This window comes from Biomphalaria glabrata, chromosome 7 (assembly GCF_947242115.1).
Source record: "Biomphalaria glabrata chromosome 7, xgBioGlab47.1, whole genome shotgun sequence".
Taxonomy (NCBI): Eukaryota; Metazoa; Mollusca; class Gastropoda; family Planorbidae; genus Biomphalaria; species Biomphalaria glabrata.
The window spans coordinates 13,764,469-13,789,498 of record NC_074717.1 but is presented as its reverse complement, the minus strand read 5'-3'; the positions used below and the strand labels follow the sequence as shown (position 1 = coordinate 13,789,498).

The 25,030-nt window shown below is 36.4% G+C and overlaps 1 protein-coding gene across 1 annotated transcript in view; it reads right to left on the bottom strand.

Moving 5' to 3' along the window:
- LOC106062571 (homeobox protein caupolican-like) overlaps positions 1–20,841 on the bottom strand; it is a 53,705-nt gene extending 32,864 nt beyond the window's left edge. Inside the window, exons 1-6 of the mRNA XM_056036447.1 lie at positions 20,432–20,841; positions 19,623–19,890; positions 6,829–7,074; positions 4,984–5,093; positions 2,734–2,860; positions 1,762–1,975 (exon numbers count right to left, since the gene is read on the bottom strand). Of these exons, the coding sequence (XP_055892422.1) occupies positions 1,762–1,975; positions 2,734–2,860; positions 4,984–5,093; positions 6,829–7,074; positions 19,623–19,703 (778 nt within the window). The 5' untranslated portion in view covers positions 19,704–19,890; positions 20,432–20,841. The remainder of the gene's footprint in view (positions 1–1,761; positions 1,976–2,733; positions 2,861–4,983; positions 5,094–6,828; positions 7,075–19,622; positions 19,891–20,431) is intronic.
- Positions 20,842–25,030: the final 4,189 nt, after the last annotated feature.

The window sequence follows — 25,030 nt, the reverse complement described above, 5'->3', positions numbered from 1 at the left end:
AATCATTGTTGTGCTGCTTAGACTCTAGAGAGTAAAAGAAGATTTATTGAGATCCTTCTATGAGTCTGTATGTTTTCTCTCAACAACTTTTAAAACGTTTATATTTTTAATTTGTTTCCATAGTGCTTTTTTTTTTCTCTGTTGCCTTGCAACTATTCAGATGAAAACTTTGCATAAACACTTGAGAGATTCAGTTTTCTTATTCACTTCGAATTGAAAAATGTGTATTTCCAATAGAGCTTGTAAATTATTTATTTTAAGTGAAATGATGTCATCTTATGACCACAGAGTCGAACTAGAATTTGTTCACTTCTTCGTTAGTTCAACGTTTGCTTCAATGTGTTTGTTCTTATTGAATGAATAAAAGGCAAGTAAAAAAAAAATATTAGATCTAAATCCTTCGACGTCGTCTTCTAGTGACAGTGTCGGCCCTCAATTCAAGTCTATAGTAGGGCTTTTTTTTTTCATTTATCTTTTGAATGTCTTTAACTGTAACTTTAACATGTATGGGCTCAAACATCGCGCACGCATGGATACACAAACAAAGACAATCTTAGACCCCTGCTCGTTACGACAAATACAATTATTTACGGTCCTGGGTTTATATTACGAAGCAGAATTGAGGGCCGGCCCCAAAAAATACAACTGAACATGGCGATGACCTGTTAACAAATCTCTATTTCTCCTTTCCTCTAAAGACTCTGTAATAAAATATATTTCCCCGCCATTAGTTCGTCTGGTCCTGTAATACAAGCATTAGGCAGCCATCATTGGGCAGACGTCAACTAAGGGAAAACATGATATAATAGAGGGCCGTACGACTATCGCGCCGTGCAGATTATAATTGTCGCAATTTATTGTAAGCGCGTTATGAAAAGTCGTAAAAATATGTTAGCGAGAAATAGCAGACCACGAGAGGGAACAAGAAGGCGGGAAAAGGGGGTTGGAGTGAAACGACAACAAAACGACAAAAGGGTGCGAACGACTTGACTAATACGGCGTGTCAAGTTTGCTTGCCAGGCGACATTTATTGATGCCTTTTTGATGACTTAGAAGTGTTTTATACGATCAAAATATGCCCCCCCTCCTTTCTATTCCTTTTTTAAACGATTCAGAACCGTTCATTAGGCCGTGTCCGCTGAGTACGATGGGGTCACTCAAGCATGATTCAGGGCGCTCTGACACCCGGGGAGCAGTGAAAGCTCGCATGTTGTTTTTTTTTTCGCTGAGCGTAAGGCTCGGCGCCCATTCTCAATAGAAAGGACAGGGCGTTTGTTTATGTGTAAGCAATTCACTGGTCCAACAGCTTAGCGCTGTAGCTCAGTTGTCCTACTGACACCTTCTCAATAGTCACCTTTGGAACAGAGGGGGGGGGGGGAGAAATGTCTTAAGAAGGAACATGACTAAATAGAGGGGTGGGGGAGAGCAGGGCGAGAAAATTTAGAATCGCTGTAGGCTATGAGAACTCAATCTAAAGGCTTACATTGCAGCACATTTAAGTGAGCTTGGTTTTGTAGCCCATATGTTGTTTGTAATATGATATCAGTTGTCAACAACTTGGAAGTATGGCTGCATTTTAATAAATGGACAACGCCCAGTTCAAATCAGATGTATCACTGGACATTGAGGCAAAACGTCCCCTAAATGCTTGGCCCATATGGGGAAATGAACAACTCCTCCTATGGCACGAAAGTTGTACTTTTAAAAGCCCTTTTAGTTTGTAGTAGATTGACACAGAGATACACAAATCCAGTCACTCACCTGGAGAGAGGAGAGGCGAGGAGGGCTTGGAGGAAGTAATGTCCAGCTCGTGGGCTGGAGAGATGACGTCACGTCGCCTGCTGTCCCCGCAGTCGTCATCGTCGTCATTGTTGTCCACGTCATCGCTGCCGTCCTCGCTCCTGTTCCTGGGGGACCAGGTCATCTTGTTCTCTTTCTTCAGGCGGCGCCTGGCGTTGGCGAACCAGGTGGAAACCTGGACAAAAGTAAGATGAGGCTCCTTGAGTCCGTGTGGATGTTATGGAAAGAGTTTAGAGAATGTACAGGCAAGTGAGGACAAAATGATAGTTGGTGACAGTTTTTCAAGAGGGCAGAGATGTGACTAATATTTGGGTCAGTTTAGCTCTGCCTGCGTGAGCGCGCGCTTTACTTTTGAACCTGCTGCAGAAGAAACGTAAGGTAGAAGATTTTCTACCAAAAGTTAATCACAGTAATCTGCCCTTCATTTATATTATCATTCTTAGGATCTGGCTTGCCTTCTTTAAGTTATACATTTAAGTTAGAGAGCAAAGGAAGAGGATGATAGGGAGCAATGTGGGAGTGAAATAATGGACAATTAAGAAGTACATACAAAAATAAGAGAAGAAAGAATTTGAGACGTTTTGAAATAAATAGACTAACAAAACAATGTCAAGGACGCTTTTAGGATGTTGCCAACTACATAAAAAATAAAAATAAATTAGAATTTCAAACTTAGATTCTGCAATACTAAAAGTTAGACTAAAAAATATTATATGCCTTATGAAATCCTTAGCTATCTTATACTTCCACATTTTGTTTACCGGATACGCCGAAAACTCCATTTTAAAAGATCCACAAAACTTATCTACAACCAAAAGAATTAGGCGTTTACTGTTTCCTTGGTCTGAAGAATGAAACAGAAAGTCACTAAATGCGGTCTGCTTTATAATTGTAATACGAAATGAAGCCGAAAAGAGTCATTGGATAACTCACCTGGGTCAATGTCATTTTGGTGATGATGGCCAGCATGATTTTCTCCCCTTTGGTAGGGTACGGGTTTTTCCGATGTTCGTACAGCCAAGCCTTCAGTGTGTTTGTGTTTTCGCGGGTGGCGTTCTTCCTGTAAAAATATCAAACGTCAAAATATATTTGAATTTCAAGAGTTTCCCGCCTTTATAAAATTGGCGCAATGTAATTTTTTTTATAGTCTTAATGTTAATCTAATAGTTATTCGAAACATGGCGGTCTAGAAATTATTTGCACAAGTTTCTATTTTTATACTTTGCATTATTGTTAATAGTAGTTAGAAAAATGTATAAATTATTACAATGCCAAAAGATAAGATCATAAAAATATTTAAATGTAATAGAAGTCTATGGCTGAGGGGACTTGACTAAGAAAAAGGCATTGGTAGAAAACAAATGTTTTGGTTATATTTCAGCCCATCACAAGGTGCCGCCTTGATTGTGGTGATAAAGCACTAATGACAGTATTGCTTTAAGTATTTTATTTCAAATTCAACCAGCAATCGCCGTAGTAAATGTAATAATTATAAGCATCACTTTATATCTACACTGATTTGGCTATATCCACACTGATTTGGCTATATCCACACTGATTTGGCTATATCCACACTGATTTGGCTATATCCACACTGATTTGACTATCCTACTCATTATCAGAGTCCTTGTTGTCGTAGCAGTAGAAGCCGTAGTCTTGGTTGTAGAAGTAGTTAGTACATCCATTATTTTCATCATTTTAATCATCCTCTAGTTTCGCTATAATTAGCATCGCCGTGTATTTAACAATGATCTCCACCATCCTAACCACATCATTGAACATCATTATCACAGTTTTCGTTATCCTCATCATCGCCTTCATTAGCATTGTTGCATAGTCATTTTTTTTCTCCCCTTTTTTTCTTCATTTGAAACTGTCGTCTGCTGGCACTCTGTACTGTAACGTCTTCCTGATTCCTCCCGTCTTTTCCGATCATTCCCCTTCAAAGTACAGCAGCTCATCTCTCTCTTTACTCGCTCTGTCCTCGTTATTCTTTCCAGGCTCTCGTAGTGCCAACTTTTGATTTTCATTCATGGAGTCAGAGTCAACAACTTATGTATGAACTTAAGAGTTTCAATGTCCCCCCCCCCCAAAAAAAAAAGGTTTGAAGTGCCGGTGTTTGTTTCCTTCTTGTCTAGGACGCGTTGAACTTTGTTGCATTGCACCAAATAGATCGGTCCAAGCCAAGAGATTGGCGAGGGACTGTGTTCACTCCCTCCTTTCCCCTTCAAGGGCGGGCTGCTGAGGGTAGTTTGTATTCAGTCGATGACTTTCGGCGTTTGCCGTCCTGCCAAGCTCTTATGAGGACATGCAGTGTGTGTAGGTCTGTGTGTATGCGTGTTGGTGTGTGAATATGTCAATGAAATAAAAAAAAAATTGGGGGGGGGGAACCTCTCCCCACTAGTGAGGGAACCAAGAAAAGACTGTCATTTGAATGGTACCGTGAAGGGTCACGTCGAGCAAAACTATTATATTGTACTGTGGGAGGGAGGGAGGGTTACAGCTCCATCACTCCCCCACATAGTCACTTTCCTCTATACACGTTCAGTGTTATAGGCTCTGTTCAAAGCGGACAAATTTCTCCGTTTAATAAACCTTTAAACGTGTTGAATTTTTTTCCTTTCCAAATTTTTTCTTTTGCAACTACTGTTACTTGTCAGATCAGAGCAGGGGCGGCATCTCTGAAAGGTCTTTGATGTCGAGTCCAGTCCTAGGTGACTTGTACTTGTCCAAGACGCTAATACCAGGCCGTGAATAACACACCCCAGTCCTTCAAAGGTTTAGAGCACAATTGTCCTGGACCCAACACAATGAGGGACGTAAAAAAATTTGGTTATTAAATCTTCAAACACAAATATTTAATTTTTGTTTAATTCCAGGACTTTTGCTTTCCCGCATACGTGAAAGAGTCAATTTTAAGTTCTTAAGTTTTGAAAGGTTTAAAAAAAAATAATTAAGCGGCTAGAGTCAACTACAACAAACCACAACTTTGTTCGCCGTCATATTGGCCGGAACATGTTTCAACTTTTTAATGTATTGATGGCATGAAAGAATAAAATAAAAACAATGAACATGCAAGAAAAAAAGAAAAGAAACAAAACAAAACGGAAATCCCAGCGATATTGTTTCGAAAGTATTTGTCTTGGCGCGCGTGCTGTAACGACGCACGTGCGCGGTACTCACCCTGGTCCATACGGGTACATAGACATTGGGTCGTATGGGAAACCGGGCTGGGCAGCTGCCAGTTGCCTCCAGGCTTCGGCGCTTTCTTTCAGATCGTACGGTGAACTGCCCTGTCAGAAGAAACAACAAAAAATCGTATAGACCTATAAAAAAAAATTTCCCTACAAAACATCAACACTTAATTCAATGCTATAACATTTTGCATTAGGGTCGGATGATTCAGAGGCGGAAATCTTACAGACGATTGTGGAGGCATGTGGACGAAGATGGAGAAAACATTTAACGTTCAAGATCCTATTGATTCTTGAAGAAATGTTGACAAGGGAAATGTTTCTGTGGAGTTTCATTCCAGTTAATGTCCAGTGTTCTACTATTTGTGATATGTCCAGTGTTCTACTATTTGTGATATGTCCAGTGTTCTACTATTTGTGATATGTCTAGTGTTCTACTATTTGTGATATGTCCAGTGTTCTACTATTTGTGATATGTCCAGTGGTCTACTATTTGTGATATGTCCAGTGTTCTACTATTTGTGATATGTCCAGTGTTCTACTATTTGTGATATGTCCAGTGTTCTACTATTTGTGATATGTCTAGTGTTCTACTATTTGTGATATGTCCAGTGTTCTACTATTTGTGATATGTCCAGTGTTCTACTATTTGTGATATGTCCAGTGTTCTACTATTTGTGATATGTCCAGTGTTCTACTATTTGTGATATGTCCAGTGTTCTACTATTTGTGATATGTCCAGTGTTCTACTATTTGTGATATGTCCAGTGTTCTACTATTTGTGATATGTCCAGTGTTCTACTATTTGTGATATGTCCAGTGTTCTACTATTTGTGATATGTCCAGTGTTCTACTATTTGTGATATGTCCAGTGTTCTACTATTTGTGAAACACAAACAGACACCCCCCCCCCCAATATTTAGTTCGCAACTAGTTCTAGCTCACTTTAACGTATTCGCTGTCGGAGGGATAGTTGGCTAGTGGCTAACTGTAAGGGGTTTGAGATTGAAGCCTGGTGTAGACTAGGAAATAAAATGCAAGATTTAACTTTGGCCTTATGGTTGCACCGTGACCTTCAGAGATTTTTAATCCCCTCCCCTCCCCCTAGTCCAAACAATACACGCACACGCACACACACACACACACACACACACACACACACACACACACACACACACACACACACACACACACACACACACACACACACACATACAAGAATGATAAATTGTGTGTTAAATGGAATCGTTCAACTCGGTTTATTGAAGCATACCACTTGAACTAGCTGAACGATTGCCAGACTCCGGAGCAAACGTTTGTAAACATAAAAACAAGAAAATTGCAACAATTGTAAAGAATTTCATGTACTCTAAAACGTTATGTCTATAATGAATTTAAAGAAAGTTTTTTTTATTAAGTTCTATAATTTTTTAATTAAAAAAAAACTCATAACATGTAATAAAATTGTCATTAAAAATAATGTAAAACTACAGTACTAAAATTCTGATCTCTATATAAATGTTAGATATATCCATGATCAATAAAACAGTTAACACATCTATGTTTTTAAGCAATCGTATCGTACGTGTGAATTAATAGAGGTTTGGGAGAGGGATATTAGACAAGGAGATGGAAAGAGATCGTAGTAAGGGAGGAAAGAGAGAAAGAGAGGGGGAGAAAGAGATAGAGAGGGAGAGACTAGAGAAGGTGATGGAAATAGAGAGCGTAGAAAGGAAGAGGAGAGAGAGAGAATAAAGAATGTGTACAAATAAGAAGACTATATCGAACCATAGAGTACTTGACACTGCAAGATAGAGCTGATAAGTTACATTACCAGTGGCGAATAAAAAGCTGACCCTTCGGCGCCCAGCGCCACATAACCTTGCGACACAGCAGCGGCGTATGCAGAGGCGCTATAGACAGATTCCAGCCCCGGGGGTAGAGCCGCACGTGGGTAGCTGACCAGTCCAGGCGGGTACTGGCACGAGCAGACGGTCTGTCCGGTGTGGGGGTCAGTGAGGATAGGCCGTCCGTTCTCGCAGCACGCCCTGTGTCCACCTGTCGGGGATGCTGATGAAATCTATTGAAAAAGAAAAACAACTGCTGCGTCAAACAAGCACGTGACTAATTTAGGCCTTCATTAAGTATAATGATATTTAATCTAGTAATACTAATTAATAGCCACCTTCATCACACAAAAAATAATATAACATGTGAAACTTCTCAAAAAAAAAAAAACAAATGGCAGTGTAAAATCATTGACATTTTGTAAAAAGTGTTTGACAATATGTATGTTGTCCTACTAATTGTCAGCATTCTATCTACGCCTTGAGTCTAGAAGTTTGGGGTATAAGGGAGGTACTTCTAGTGCTAATCGGAACCTTTATCAAATCAAAAGCAAAATCTTATGACGCAGCGGCTTCAAAATAATAGTAATAGCAGTAGACTAGTAATAGTAATAATAATATATGACTTATGGGGTTGGTATTTCAAAAAACCCTTAGGTTTGGACTATTTGAGTCTATATTTGGTTTAGAACTTCTAATTAAAGCTAACGAGCCTCACTTAGGAATATGATGGCAGAATGAACTACTATCACTATGAACAAAGACATATTCCTCTACCATCCTATTCTAACAGTAACTGTAAAGAAAGAACTAAACATATCACTGGGTTAACAAAGTAGCCAATGAAAAAGTCCTCCAATAGAAGACCAGGGACAATAACTCTCAGAAAGTCCTGCTTGTTGCTTCATGACCATTGTAAGATTATTAGCGTGCATAAACAGATAACGTAGAAGTCTTCAAGAAAACATACTGCCTAGTGAATCTTCTTCTAGAGACGAATGTATATAAACATGCGCATTCAAGGTGTAGACTCATTTCTTTAGAAAGCCCAGCTAAACTAAATGATGCTCACAGACACATATTGAACTTTTAGTGGAGCTGTTCCTGAGAAACTAAACCAATGTCAAGGACTGTTGCCAATGAAATAAGACAAGAACCGACGGGACACAATCCCAGCGTGCGTCCGTTGATCTTTTGTATCTCATCTTTATTACCGCTAGGTAGTTGCCCATGTGTTGAAATACGTTTTAAACAAGCAAAATAGAAACAATTATTTTTTTAAAGTCTTAGCTCAATGCTGTAAGATATATTTCCTTTCTTATTTAAAAATTATTTACTTCTATTTCATAGCTTAATAATAACTTAATAATTAAATTTTGATGGATTCGTGTTTTGTGAATAAATAATTGTGCAAAGTTTCAACTTGATCCGAGAATGGGAAGTGGGAGATATAACGAGTTCAAAATCTTTACAGGACAGACAGACAGACAGACAGAATGAATTGATATGCGCTTTATAAAAATGATAGAGTGACAGTCTAATGCTTCCTCCATATTGAACTTATTTGGTTCTACAAACGGAAGAGCTGAAAACATTTCCTTCTGTGGTGCTGAAAATGTTTCCCTTTTCTTCTTCGTACTCTACAAATGTTTCCGCCATGTAAACACATCTCCAATCTGTATATTTGTTACTACATTCTTTTGGTTAACAATTAAACTTTAGATATAAATGTAGAATAGACATAGCTACGTATATATAAATATATATGATGATTTCCTTGGCTCGCGTTTATATGCAGTGTAATATCTAAATAGTGCACATCTTGTTTTAAAAATCTGGTTATGTGCAAGCAGTTTGGCTAATTGTATGTTTAAGACAAAAGGGTTTCTTTTAAGATACCATTAGTAGACCTGGTCGCTGCATTCACTTTTAGCATGCTAGCGAATACGAGGAAATCGGATTTTCATAGCGCTTTTAGTTTGATATTTTAAAAGTGACAGACAGATGGACAGAAAGAGAGAGAGAGAGGGACAAACAGACTCCTCAAAACTTGCTGCGGTTTTTCTTCCTTTGCTGGCCGCTGTTGAGTTATACTCAAAGCTTAAGGTAATGATCAAATTAATCTGCAACTGATAATTGTTGACATTCATTTATTTAAAAGTTAAATTTAGTTCTTTAATATAGAAGATAAAATAACAAAATATTCAATTATAATGTTTGTATCAGATGTCGAAAGAAAACATATTTTTTTTAATTTCCCCATTAGACCTAGCAATAAGGATTTTCAAAGATCATTAGTTTCAAATGATTAGTATAGATCTTACAATCTATGGAGCAGATGATGTGAAAGTCCTCTGTTTCTGTCGCCCACGGTTAAGGAGGGTGTCATGCGCCCAGCACAAAAACAAACAACCTCTATTTCCCTCCAACTAATGCCAGATACATTTTAGAGTTGCGGAAACTCAGATGCGCCCCAAAACTCCCGAAATTCAAAATCCCGGGATTCGAGCAAGAGTACCCTCGGTTAGAAAGCCAAGCGCCTTATCACTCAGCCACTATGCTCCCTTCAAAATAACTAGATATTCCAATGTAAGTCTGACACTTAGAAGTTTAAAAAACAAAAATATTGAAATCTAATTCTTTCAGTTTTTAAATTCTGCTAAGAGTTAAGTTCATTTTAATTACTGTGCTGTTTTTGTCCATTACACTTATATCGTAATATGCAAAAACCAAATAGGCCACGATGGAGAATTGTTTAAGGCAATATTATTACTAATATATATATATATACACACACACAAACATATATATATATATATATATATAAATCGAGGACATACAAATATAAAGATAAATGACTAAAGTTGTGCTAGTGTGACTCGTCTGCTTGTATTATTTTTATACCAAATACTTATATTTTTTTTTTATATGTTAGTGAATACTCAATGAAAAGCATATTAGAAACCCAAGTTATACCATTCTATGCGAAGATAGTACTATTTTATGCTTTTTAATTCAGACCTATTTTGAGCTACATATTTTATATATGTTTCATATACAGATTTTTGATTCAGACGTAGTTCAAACATTTGCGTCTTAAAAAATAGCACATACGATATATGACATCTATTTTCCAAATTATTAATTAGAAATGGATAATATCGGCGGTAAGTGCCATCCTATACTAAACAACGCCATGTGGCCGAACAAACTTATAAAAGAGTTAAGCCTATATTGGCTAACTGAACAAAGGTGTCACAAGTATAATAATAATAATATAAAAAAAAAAACACGTCACTAAACCATTCGATGGTCTCATAAAATAAGATGCTACGGGAACCTTGTTGGGAGTCCGTTGACATTGGACAGTGATGATAGATGTATGCGATGAAATCAACATAATTTTTGCAAATGTTAACACTGAACAACTTCATACATTTGCAAACATAATTCTGACTGACAGTTTCAACAATGACATGGCGATAGCAAGGACTTTTTCCAAATTTGTTAGTAATATTCGTCCTTAAAAAAAAACTGTGCTCAGCTCACATCTGACTCTGTTCTAGATGTGATAACCTGGTCTGAAAGCAACAAATGACCTTAACGCGTGAAGGAAAATACATTCAAAAACTGTTTTGTCTTTTGACACGCTGACCCCTGATTAGAATAATTCAAACATTACTTTGACTTCTACAATGATCCTTTGTTTCTTTTCAAACATTTCGCGGGGACGACTGCATTATAAAACACGTAGGCAGCGTTAAATAGTTTGACTTTAAAGTTTGCTCAATCATTCAATCTATATCTTTGATAGAGAGCATTTGTTTACAAGGTTTAATGCCTACAGGATGGAACCAGGGGCGTAGTTAGAAATTTCCCATCGTCTGGGGACCCGGGTGGCTTGACCTCTTTGGGGGCCCCTGCATTTTTCGTAATATTTAATTTTTAATATAAAAATACCGATTTGACCCCCTCAAGCGGGGGCCCGGGGGAATTTTCAAAATCTTCCCCCTCCTCCCCCCACCCTAGCTACGCCACTGGATGGAACGTCGCGTCATTTGTCAAAGAAAGCATTCCATTTATATAACGACATGTCGTTTGTTCTGCCCGCCATAACGTTTCAAGTCTTATGAACTATTTGACAGAGGAAGGAGGTTTGCAGTATTCGATCAGTATCAGCACCCTCTACTGGAAAAATACCAAAATGTTAACATTGCAGCAGCTTTTGTTTTGTTGAGTACGAGTTTGTACATTGACCGGCATTTCAAATTGGTCTCAACGATTCGTTCCGAGCACTTGTGGGCATCAGCTGGAAACGAGTCGGTCAGTTGGCTTAGATCTAGATTAATGTTTTACTTATATCAAACTGTTCATGAGTTGATATGCACATCTCTTATGTCGATTAGCTATTTATTTGTTGGTTAGGAAAGAACATCTTGGTACAAGGTCTCAAGTTAAGTAAGTTGTGACTTCTCAGATTTAGAAGTTACAATCACTTCTATATTAACGTGCCATTTTGTCTAAAATATGTGTTTTTTTTTCCGAATCGCATTTAAACATTTATTATTATTTTTTTTGAAATGAATAAGTTTTCATTCTCATTATTATTACTATTTTATCAACGAACTAATATTCATTCTCTGGCACTCTGTCAGGGTCGAGCTTCATTAAAGAGAAACACAATTCATTGTAATCTCTTTAAACAGTTTTCACTGAAAAACTCTGGAGATGTGGCAGGTCTGCTGCAGTACCACCCTCTGACAGTCAACAAGAATCTTTTTAGGAATGTTAAGAGCCTTGGAGGTATCTGTGAGGTTGGTTGTCATTACCATCTCCCAACTGAGAGGGTAATCTTAGGACTCGAAGAGAAGCCGTATTATTATTATAGTATAACCGTTTCATCTCCAAGATAATGGTTCCCATATTTTCTTTCTTCTTCCATTTCAGTTTTCCTTATCAGACGGCGAAGTCAATGATTGTAGCGTTTTTTTTTTCTTTTTTGGTCACTAAACAGCAGATCGCGGTGATTAAAACTTACCATTTTGTCAATCCAAATAGGCATATCTAGTACAATAATAAATCGGTTTACTCAAGAGTGTATTGTAGCGAGTATTTGTAATAATGAAGAATATCTTTCTTGTTCAAATTATGTGTGATGGTGCATTATTGTTACTATTATCATTATTATTGTTAAACAGTTAGTTTAAACTGATGGTATTTAACTATCTTTTTAGCGGCCACCGAAAGTGGAAAAGACGCTATTAGTTTTGTGTGCCCTGTCTGTCTGTCTGATTTCGTAAATTAGAAAAGATAGTGAAAATCCGACATTTTATACCAGTGATGCCCAACCTACGGCCCGCGGGCCAGATCCGGCCCGCGACGTAGTTCTGACCGGCCCGCAAAAACATCGGCACATAATGTAGAAAATAAAAAAAAATATACAAACAAAAAGGTTGAAAAATGTATTTTCTCTATGTTAGGACTCTCACACTTTGATGTATTTCAAAGTAATCTATTGTCTTGTTAGTTATTCGTGTTCATTTTGTTTTCTATAAGAACACAAGTTGTGGTTTTTTTCGGCGACAAGAATTGACATTCATTTTAGAGTCTTGGACGATTCTGCGGCTGTTTTGAGCTGTGTCCTTAAAATCTCATGTGTGTAACAGCGCATCATTTTTGCATCATTTTGGTTTGGGTACTTCTGACATTAACATGATAGGTGCCATTCCATGTAACATTTGTACGTTTATGAAATGGGAGTGTCGAAGAAACGATATGGAGGTACTGTCGGCTTGAGCTGCTAAGAAAAGAGTCGCTAAGTTACGTCTAGAGTTAATCGAGTGAAGAAAATGTTTGCCATGAAGTCAAGAAAATGAGTCGGCTGTATTGGAGGCTACTTGGAGGCATGACAACTGCAAAACGAGTGGAGTAGACGATGTTGGTGAAAATCTCCATTTAAAACTAAATGACAGAGCAGCAGATTTCGAAAAGTTTTCTATTGCCCTTATGAGTGACACCAACTGGAACTGATTGACTTACAAATCAGACTTCTCTGCTTGAGAAATTTCGAGCAATGCAGACAATAGCATTTCTACGCCGTGTTGTCTGCATCAACATTGCACATTTCTGAAAATTATTTGCTTTGTAGTATTACAATGTTTACAAGCCCTTAATTTAGTAGGAAAACTTGTTCATTTATAAGACGCATGAAACCCTTGTTACATAAATGTTACATAATTGACTTATGACTTTAAGTAGATCTACTGCATCCATGGGATTGTGATAAAACTATTTAAAATGGTTTGGTCTCTATTTCATTTTTCTGTATCTTTTCATTAATGTGGCCCGCGACACGAGTGTCGGAAATTAAAATGGCCCGCAAGCTGTATAAGGTTGGGCATCACTGTTTTATACCATTCAAAGTTCTGATGCAACGGCTATTTTTTTCTTTTCTGAAAGCGAAAAATCTTATATTTTAAATCACTTATGGAAGCAGTTTTTCATAAAAATACACCACTTTTACAACAATTCACTATTAATAGTAACAAACACTTGAGGCTCTTTACTAGGACCGACAATAGTCTACTTTATGTTTAACACATTTACGCAAATGGTTTTAGATTTTTTGTCAAAAAACATTTTTTTTTGTATTTGTATTGTTAAGTTATGTAAGTTCTGTTATACTAAGTATTATAGTTACACATAAAAAAATGTTTATTATTTTTTTAAAGAGAAAAAATCTATTTAGTATGCATATAAGTCAGACAAAATTTAAAACAACAAATAATAAGTAGTTGTTTCATGTTATCGCATAGACCGCATAGATCACATAAGCATAAATATAATTTATAGTTGTTTTTTTTTATTTTTTATTACGGAAATGCTTTATTCTTGAGGAATAAGAAATTGGCCCTTTACAAAACAATTAGATCAATTAGATATTTATTCTAAGACATCAGTTAGGCCAGGTTCACATCTAACTTCACATTCAGTTTCACCTATCCTTTAGTCTGCTGGACCGCTGGGGCACCAAACAAGATCTGTTAACCTTTTTTTATCTCCATTATTTTCTGTCATTTGTCTTTGATAGAATTTCATTCTGATAATATTGAAACCTGCTTTTTTACCTGCCTGGTGGACCACTTCGGGAGTCGATTTTCAGTTTGTGTTTCCACGCAAACTGTTTTTGTCACCTTGTTTTTGTTTTAATACTGTTTGACTTCATCCATTGCCCAATGAAAGTGCGTTGCCAGTTTAGGGAATGAACGAGCGTAAAACGAGGGTAGAAATAAAATAAGTTCATTTGATCGTACGACTTTAGTTTGATGTAAGTGTTTTGAACAAACAAGTTTCTACTCTTCAGTTCAAAGCTGTTTTAGTCTTTAATGTTGTTTTTTTTTAAATGCACTTGGTAAGTAATCGATTTGACTGTGTGACCTAAACGTTGAAATGGAAAGTCATTCAAAGTCATTTGTAGCCAACAGATAACGAGGATAGCGTGTTGCTATTACAACAATCGATTTACAAAACTTCTGATACACATCCCAGAGATCCGTATGGATCATTGATGATTATAACATTTCTATCTGCTTCAGTCTTTAAGCGCCTGTTTGAATTGTAGTTGTGTGTTAAAGGGAGCTAGCTCTGTTCTTATCATCACGCCACAAATAGAGTTATAGCCATTGTTCAGTTGTTGTTTTTTATATTAAAAAGTAATTATTAGGTAATTAAGGCCTCGCTGTAGCTGATTACATTACGGTTTTTTTTTAAATTAATACAAGATGGCCAAGGCCGTGGTTTTATGTTTTGAACTCATGTGAAGAGGGAAGTGGAATTTGAAAAAAAAACAACACACACACAGAAACAAAATCTAAACAAATTATTTTGATCCAAAAAAGATACGCATAAGACAATATGCGGGCATTATTTAGTTTATTACGGGATATTATTCGGCCCACAGTCCATAACTGAAAAGGTCAGGTTCCACTGGACTCAACTATTATTTTTCAGTGATGCATCACCAAAACGCGGGTGTCAGAAGTTTGTACATGTCCCTCTGACTGACAAGTGTTTGGAACTTCTGAGCTAAATTCACCATAATTATTAACACTAGCGATGGTGTGCAAACTGTGACAGTGTGTAGTGTGTGAGAGAAATTATTAGGATATAGACTTGTGCATTATTTTGGGGAAAACAAATTGACACTGACAAAATATGAAGCGATGGAAAGACATCAAAGAATGGACAGGCCTGTCATTGAATGAAACTCTATCCGAGGCAAAGGACAGAGAGGAATGGAGAGACACGGTTGACCGCTCCTGTGGGGTGGGACTAAAAGGTAGGTGAAGGTGAAGGCTCTTTATTGTGTGACAAATTAAAACAATTGCGAGCACAATAAACATGTGTGGGACAATGCTATGGTCCGTGACACATGTAGAGGACATTTCTTATCTTATCTTATTAGGCCCTTATATTGGCACCACTGTAATAAGCAAATGAAATCATTATCGTTCAACAAAAAGAAGTGAATGTTGATCTTATCTCTTCTTAGTTCGGGTATTCCAACTCACGCCTATTAGCAGCAAGTGGCAGCATTTAGTTAGACATATTGCCCCAGCTTATGGGACATATTGCCCCAGCATAGGAAGAAAGAGAATCTGTGACGTTTTCCTTCGAGGCTACACGTGTAACTGTGGCACATACATGTCACATGACAAGGGCTCAACACGTCCAAGACCACTTGGAGTCCCCATTGTTTGGGGTCATCTATGACAGGTCATTCCCTCAGAGGAAAAAAAAGGGAGGGGAGGAGGGGGGGGCTATACGTTCGTCTATTCATTGCTCGTCCTGTTATGAATCCACTTAGTATTCCAGGCGGCTCGCCATGTCCTCGAGTCTAGCAGGTAGGTGACCCAGGTCAGACGTGTCCCAGTCCATTAGTTATCTTTATTTAAATCATGTCAGGTTGGTTATCCGTTAATGCCTCTCTCAGATATGTAAAAGATATAATGATGAAACCATAAAGCACTGATGAATAACGAATTAATTTTATGGAGATGGAACAAAACAAAATTTCAGAGCGGCAAGTTCCATTCTATTTTTAAAACAAGGGAGATCACATTTTGGGCACTCAATTTCAAGCAGGTAAATGCAGATATTTAAAATATGCTCTGCTTGACGTATTTGGTTCTCGCCAGGTAATTAATAAAAAGATATGTAAATCATTAGCAATTAGTGAAAATGAAAAGACTGTAAAAAGTGTCTAAATAAAATGTACACTCGTTGTATGGGGGTAATAAGAACATTCTAATGACATCGGACTTGCATGGGAATGACATTAGTGTATATCTTCTAGACCCCTTTATTTGAGATTTAAAAGTGGACTATGTAAATAATTATTTATGGTATTTTTATGTAATAAGTTCGTTATTAAGTGTTGATATGAAAGCTGATCACTAATATTATTATAATTCTCTATTAGGAAATATCTGGCAATACTTTTTTATTCAATCATTTATTCAAAGAGCTTAGAGCTGTATTGATATTGTTTTCCATCTTACTAAAGAAAGGGGATAGCTTTGTAACTACACCGGGGCACCACACCCAACATCTGCACAAAAATCATTGTTGTTGTGTACTTGGTTTAGCGGATGAAAGTGCATAGCCTTGGCTTGTAATCATTTTATTATATTTGCACTCTTTAATGCGGGCATACCTTTTACAAAGCTTTTATCAACTCACTCTGTTTGGGAGAAAAAAATTAATCTCGAATAAAGTTTAAATTTGTCAAACTTGTTTCTTTTACTTGACAACACAAGGATCAATTGAAAATTGTATATATAACCATTAACCAATTCGTTAATTAACTAGTAGTTCTTAATTATTTGGTCGTTGTGCTGGCCACATGACACCCTTGTTAACCGTAGGCCACAGAAACAGTTGACCTTTACATCATCTTCCCTATAGACCACAAGGTCTGAAAGGGGAACTTTACTTTACTTACTTACTATTAATTATTTTGTTTGGTATCTTGAACAAGAGAAAGTAATCGTACTTGATAGATGTGGTGGTATAAGTAGAATTCAGTCCCCATGAGGACTCGAGTCTGAGTGAACATTTTTTATGTATTTCAAAAAACGATCATGTAAAAATTCACCAAGATACCCCCCCCCCTCTACCCTCCCCCTTCCACAACTGGTCCAGACAAGTGATAGGATCATAGCGCATTGAGAAAGCTGAAAGCTAAACAAAAATAAATGGTAAAAATATTCTAAATCGCACAGCTTTATTATGTCAAAGTCAAGAGTATATACTAATACCAGACTAATTGATACAATTAAATTTAATGCAAGCTTTGTTTTTTTTAAAGTACTTTTATTGCTAAGTTGATATAAAGAGAGGGGGACTTTCTGAAGTCATTTAGTACTGAAACAAAACCTTGACTCTTGGAGCTTGTCAGATTGTGACGCAAGAGAAGGACGACTCAAGTGCACTAATCAACGAGTCTCTTTTCCTAAACGGCTTCCCAGCTCTTGCAAACAGCTTTGTGCAGCCCTGCTCTAACAAATGAGCCAATGCAGTTCAAATCTTCCAAATAGCACACTCCTTAGAAAGTTCCATTGCGTGCCTGCTCTTATAAATGGCCAAATGGTTTGACTGTACTCTAGACCGTATACTCACTGTACACTGACTGTACACTGACTGTACTCTAGACCGTATACTGACTGTACACTGACTGTACACTGACTGTACTCTAGACCGTATACTGACTGTACACTGACTGTACACTGACTGTACTCTAGACCGTATACTCACTGTACACTGACTGTATACTGACTGTACTCTAGACCGTATACTCACTGTACACTGACTGTATACTGACTGTACTCTAGACCGTATACTGACTGTACACTGACTGTATACTGACTGTACTCTAGACCGTATACTGACTGTACACTGACTGTATACTGACTGTACTCTAGACCGTATACTCACTGTACACTGACTGTATACTGACTGTACTCTAGACCGTATACTGACTGTACACTGAGAGCCAGTTTGCAATATATATGTTCTTTTCTTTTGTTAGAATGAGAAATACTGAAGATAGATCTTATGTGGTGCCCCAAAGGTTCAACAGAGTAAGGAATAGGTGATGGTGAAGTTCTTAATTTAAATACATTTCGAGACCAAAGGTTAGGTTTTATTTGATTCAACTACTTCTATGTATACTGACCAGTTGGTAGGGGTAGGCTTGTAACGTACCTATGTGAAAGGTTTGGTTTAAATCCCGCAGACTTAACGTTGCCATTTAATTAAGTGATCACGAAAAAAAAATGTTTTACATTTTAGAACTTTTGTATTAGTCAACAAAATATGGTCTACATCAAGGCTGTTGACCGCTGTAGAGGAACCAATGGACTCACTATTAGGTTTAAATAGACTCACTATTGCGTGTTAAGAGACTACTAGGTTTTGATAGATTGACAATTAAATGTTAATACACTCCATATTAGGTCCTACTGAGCTCATTGGTAGGTCTCACTAGGCTCACTCCTATGTCATCTCCTAAAGTTCTCTCTTCTGCTAGCTGAACTGTTTTGTTTCAATAGAGAATTGTTTCCCTGAATTTATACATATTTTGATGAATTAAAACTAATTTAGATTCTTATTCTAGACAGACCAAAGTCTTTGTGTGTGTTTGTGTGTGTCAATATTATTTCAAGAGGTTATCATTATTATTATTACTATTGTTATTTATTACCATGGTAAGCATGAGATAATGTTTGTTTTCTGAAACTTTGAAGATGGGGTCGAAATGGGATTTATTGTAGACCCCATTAAGGTGTACAAAGACGCGTCGGTTATTACGCATGAATGTTGACCTGTACTATTCAAGGTTTGTGTTTATAAGCGATTTTAATTAAGTCATTCATTCGGATTTCGGTGTATTACTATTAAACGCTTAATTAATAATTTATCTTTTATTTGCTAAGGCTGTGACCTTAATGACATGCAATTCTTTTTTTTCCCACTATTTTGTGTTTATTCAGTACTGAACATTACAGACAACACATTGTACAGTCTCATTTTGTTATGCTATTTGCAAGCTCGGTAAAAAAAAACAACCAATTATTAAAATTTAAAAGTAAATTTTGCGTAACAAATTAGGTCTACTGTACTTTGAATATGTTAGTAAAGCAAATTAAATATACAAACTATTATGTGACTATTACAAGAGTAAACGTATTGCATCATTCTATGCATATGTCCACTAAATTCATTGAGCAGTATGTCACATAGAACAATACGTTCAATTTTATTAGAATACTCTCTTCAATTAGAAATATCTACTAGCTATTAATTAATATAAACTTTTGTTTGCTGTTTTTGTCTTAACGGCTTAAATGTCTGTTAATGTTTACACTTGTAACTCATGAAAAGAAATGTTAGAAAACCTTAGAGCAGACCTTAAAGAAGACCTTAGAGAAGACCTTAGAGCAGACCTTAGAGAAGACCTTAGAGTAGACCTTAGAGAAGACCTTAGAGCAGACCTTAGAGAAGACCTTAGAGAAGAACTTAGAGATTCATAATGAACGATTACTTTATGAAGATGAGTAGACCAAAGTTCAAGGTAAAGCCGTTAGACCAGGTTTGAGCTGGATGGTTACAGATAAAGGCTTGATGTATGGACCTGACGGCCGAGCAGAGTTTATATAGAAACGGAGGAGATGTATTAAGACAAATGTTGAAGTGCGTGTGTAGGTCGCACAAATCTTACCTGAGACGGGGCACCTGCGGGGGGTGATGTCCTGTTCAGGTTCGGAGCCGGTGGGAAAGCCGGAAACTGGGCGAGAGACATCTTAATCCAAGAGAATTTGTGAAGAATAAAATGTTTTGATCTTGTGTTCTTAACTTCTGTAATTTATTGAAATTTGGATAGTTTCATTGGTCCAACAGATGCGGCCCGGTAACAACACATTGGATATCCGATGAACACTTTGTGTCCAGATTTAGCAGCGACTGTGAACTTTCAAACTTTAAAAACACTTTGAAGCAAAAATAATAATAGAAATAAACTAAAATATATATCAATATAAACTACAAGAGGTCGTCTAGAAAAAAACTCATCAAAATGAATGTGTCAACTATTATTAGGTTTCTGTGTGTCTCCCGGCCTGATGACAGATGTCTCTGTATTTTATGTACTTTGCGAAGTTTATTGTATGTATTTCTTAAAAAAACAACAAATGGATTGATAAAAAAAAATCTTCAGTTTTAGCGTGTTTACAGAAATGTTTATAGTTAAATCTATATATATATTTTATAGACTGGTTAAATTTTATTTATTGTTAGCCTAATCGGATTGATGTAAATTGAAATTAGTGTTTTATTATAAATTTTTAGTTTTTCTGGAGTAAAAGTCTTTTTTTTTTTTTAACAAGAATTTAACTCAGACCTAATTCTTATTCTGACTCTAAAAAATTCGAAAATATTAGTACGATATATATAGATCTACTTGTATAAAACACAATTTTCAGATCTGATAAACTATCATTGCGTCTTAGAAGACCTAGTTAGAAGACCTACATTCTTGAACGTGTGAAGGCCAGAGATACACTTATCACATAAAACACTTGTCCCAGAGAAAGTGAAAATAAGTCCTTTAGACTATCCAACACATGTAGGGCTTGCTAGTGAGCTCACAGTCCGGGATGTCATTCAGATCAGAAAGACTTGACGTAGCCCCCAGCTGTGAGCAGGCTCCCAGCACGTTTGAGATGTTTTAATATTGAATCATTTGCCATTTAGTGTGCAGTGTAAATAGTTTGGCTTAAGCCGAAGGGCTGTGTTCCTGGCGTTCGTCTGTCTCTCTCTTACGTAATACACTCACAAGTCAGAGAGAGAGAGAAAAAAAAAAGAACTCTCCCGAAAATTCTTTTTTTTTTGGGTTGTTGTTGTTTTTTGTCCTCCTCTTCTGCTGAGTCTAATCATGTGCCAGTTAGTGAGACGAGCCGCAAGCCAGACTTCAACGTCCGCGTGCGATATGCGCCTCCCCTGAAATCGGGCTCCGGATTGGTGTACCGTTAGGGAGCCGGGTATTGATCGCCTGGCTCCCGAGTCAGTGATAGACGTGCGTGGCCCGCCTGTCAAGGGATCACGCTCCGCCCACACTTCAAGGCAAAAGTAAATCCCTCCCGATGGCCTCTGGCAGAACTAAGGATTTAATTCGCCTGGACTTACTGGAGACGTGTTGAAAAACCTGAGCTGAATACAGTGGGGGGGGGGGGGGGGGACGAAAACAGTTCGCACTGGGCTTTTTAAGTTTACTGGGGTTTTATTTTATTTTTGGCAATTTTTAGCATTTATATATTATATTATTTTGTTCAAAACCACTAAAGTTTTATACTATATATTCACATTCGGACATTCACTTTATTAGACAAAATGTGTACATTGTTTGTCAGGGAATGAAAGGCAGAACAGACCAGCTAGTTTAGTTTACACTATAATCATATATATATATAATGTTTATGTGTTGTTGTTTTGCCTCAATTCCAACTACTTAATACAGCCACGAAAACAAAAATCACTTCATAAAAAAGAATGAGAACCACTAAGGTGTACCAAACAGATCAAGGAAGACAAAACATTAATAATAACATACATATTTCTGTCTGAATCAAACGTACAGACTTTTCACTTCCCTCGTCTCAATGAAATGCGTTATCTGTCCAGGCATAGTCATACTAACTGGGAATATTAGGTCGCTCTAGGATATGTACATCTAATTTGTTTTTTTAAATGTTTTGTTGTAAAATGTTTTACATGTTTCGGATGTTCCTTCAGAGTTGAAGATAGTTTACTTCCTAGTCCAAACCTCCCGCAGGACGACGTGGGATGGAAGCGGGCAGGATTTGAACCCTCGACCATCGATAAATCCGAACGACAGTCCAGCACGCAAACCGCACGACCAGGCAGCCAGGCCTTTTAAAATGTATTTAATAAAGATCTTTTAATGAACTAATAGGCTTTATTTAAACTTTTGTGCCGGCCTCACTATTTTCACTTTGACCGCTGGCCAAAGAAAAAAACTTGCATTACATGCACTTCAGACACCCAAGTCTTTGACGGCTTTTGATGGTAATGTAGTAGGTAAGTAAGTTTGGAACTTTAGGGCCTTAATGTAACAAGTATAAATATGTATACATAGGCTTAAATAGGCTACACTTTATCATGTGTTCAAATTTTTATATTGTTAGGCTTCAATTGGTTTGGCTATGTAAAAATAAAAAAAAATGGCTAACTATGTTTAGTTTTTAGAAAGACTGAGTAAGTTTAGGTAGTTTAAAATGGTTTAAATATTTTATGTATGTAATGTATGAATAGTACATCATAGTGGTTCCTTTAAAATTAGACTATCGTACTGTGTCCATTTGATTTTACATTGGTTTAAAAAGGTAACATATTCAATAATAAAATGCCTTTTATTTTTGGTTTGCTAAATTTAAATAAAAAGACTTTGGAGAACTAACCTCAATACTATGGAGGATAAAAATAAATTGATGGGTTGAGATGGGGTGGTTGGAGGTTGTGCAGGTTTCTTACTGGCCAGCTCTGTTGCCCAGACTCACTTCCCCTCCCCCTTTGTGGCTCTGCCCTCTTTTCCACTTTTTTTTTTCTTTTGGCCTCGGTAGTTTGTTGTGAGCCAGGTCTCCCTCTATGTTGACTTGTGTCCAAACAGACCCAGGACACGGCGCGAGTATTAGGGCACCTTAACTTGGCGGGGGACTGAGTGTGGGCGGGAGGTAGTGTTGATGGAGGGGGGGGGGTGTTGCTACGCGGTCCATGCGTAATTTGGATGCGCGTTGGATGCTGGAATTATTGTGAGTGAAGAGAGAGAGAGAGAGAGAAAGAAAGAGAGAGAGGCCGAGCTCTAGGTGAATTAAAGCGATTAGTTTAGGTCACAAAGTCAGCGAGAAAACACTAGCTAAAGAATAAATGTATTAGTATCAGACGGGAAAAAAATTAAACTTAAATTGTACTTAATTTTCACCTATACACTCACTTACTCACTCACACACTTCACCTTTTATTCACTCAATCACAGCCAAACATCATTTTAGATGTCTTTCTTTTAGTGTCTTCTTTTAGTGTCTTTCTTTTAGTGTGTTTCTTTTAGTGTGTTTCTTTTAGTGTCTTCTTCTAGTGTCTTTCTTTTAGTGTGTTTCTTTTAGTGTGTTTCTTTTAGTGTGTTTCTTTTAGTGTCTTTCTTTTAGTGTGTTTCTTTTAGTGTCTTTCTTTTAGATGTCTTTCTTTTAGATTTCTTTCTTTTAGTGTCTTTCTTTTAGTGTCTTTCTTTTAGATGTCTTTCTTTTAGATTTCTTTCTTTTAGTGTCTTTCTTTTAGTGTCTTTCTTTTAGATGTCTTTCTTTTAGTGTCTTTCTTTTAGTGTCTTTCTTTTAGTGTCTTTCTTTTAGATGTCTTTCTTTTAGTGTGTTTCTTTTAGTGTCTTTCTTTTAGTGTGTTTCTTTTAGTGTGTTTCTTTTAGTGTGTTTCTTTTAGTGTCTTTCTTTTAGTGTGTTTCTTTTAGTGTCTTTCTTTTAGATGTCTTTCTTTTAGATTTCTTTCTTTTAGTGTCTTTCTTTTAGTGTCTTTCTTTTAGATTTCTTTCTTTTAGTGTCTTTCTTTTAGTGTCTTTCTTTTAGATGTCTTTCTTTTAGATTTCTTTCTTTTAGTGTCTTTCTTTTAGTGTCTTTCTTTTAGATGTCTTTCTTTTAGATTTCTTTCTTTTAGTGTCTTTCTTTTAGTGTCTTTCTTTTAGATGTCTTTCTTTTAGTGTCTTTCTTTTAGTGTCTTTCTTTTAGTGTCTTTCTTTTAGTGTCTTTCTTTTAGTGTCTTTCTTTTAGATTTCTTTCTTTTAGTGTCTTTCTTTTAGATGTCTTTCTTTTAGATTTCTTTCTTTTAGTGTCTTTCTTTTAGTGTCTTTCTTTTAGTGTCTTTCTTTTAGATGTCTTTCTTTTAGTGTCTTTCTTTTAGATGTCTGTCTTTTAGATGTCTTTCTTTTAGTGTCTTTCTTTTAGTGTCTTTCTTTTAGTGTCTTTCTTTTAGTGTCCATCTTTTAGCGTCTTTCTTTTAGATGTCTTTCTTTTAGTGTCTTCTTTTAGTGTCTTGCTTTTAGTGTCTTTCTTTTAGTGTCTTTCTTTTAGATGTCTTTCTTTTAGTGTCTTTCGTTTAGTGTCTTTCTTTTAGTGTCTTTCTTTTAGTGTCTTTCTTTTAGTGTCTTTGTTTTAGATGTCTTTCTTTTAGATGTCTTTCTTTTAGTGTCTTCTTTTAGTGTCTTTCTTTTAGTGTCTTTCTTTTAGATGTCTTTCTTTTAGATGTCTTTCTTTTAGTGTCTTTCTTTTAGATGTCTTTCTTTTAGATGTCTTTCTTTTAGTGTCTTTCTTTTAGATGTCTTTCTTTTAGATGTCTTTCTTTTAGTGTCTTTCTTTTAGTGTCTTTCTTTTAGATGTCTTTCTTTTTGTGTATTTCTTTTAGTGTCTTTCTTTTAGATGTCTTTCTTTTAGATTTCTTTCTTTTAGTGTCTTTCTTTTAGTGTCTTTCTTTTAGTGTCTTTCTTTTAGTGTCTTTCTTTTAGTGTCTTTCTTTTATATTTCTTTCTTTTAGTGTCTTTCTTTTAGATGTCTTTCTTTTAGATTTCTTTCTTTTAGTGTCTTTCTTTTAGTGTCTTTCTTTTAGTGTCTTTCTTTTAGATGTCTTTCTTTTAGATGTCTTTCTTTTAGTGTCTTTCTTTTAGATTTCTTTCTTTTAGTGTCTTTCTTTTAGTGTCTTTCTTTTAGATGTCTTTCTTTTAGATGTCTTTCTTTTAGTGTCTTTCTTTTAGATGTCTTTCTTTTAGATGTCTTTCTTTTAGTGTCTTTCTTTTAGATGTCTTTCTTTTAGTGTCTTTCTTTTAGATGTCTTTCTTTTAGATGTCTTTCTTTTAGTGTCTTTCTTTTAGATGTCTTTCTTTTAGTGTGTTTCTTTTAGTGTCTTCTTTTAGTGTCTTTCTTTTAGATGTCTTTCTTTTAGTGTCTTCTTTTAGTGTCTTGCTTTTAGTGTCTTTCTATTAGTGTCTTTCTTTTAGTGTGTTTCTTTTAGTGTGTTTCTCTTAGTGTGTTTCTTTTAGTGTGTTTCTTTTACTGT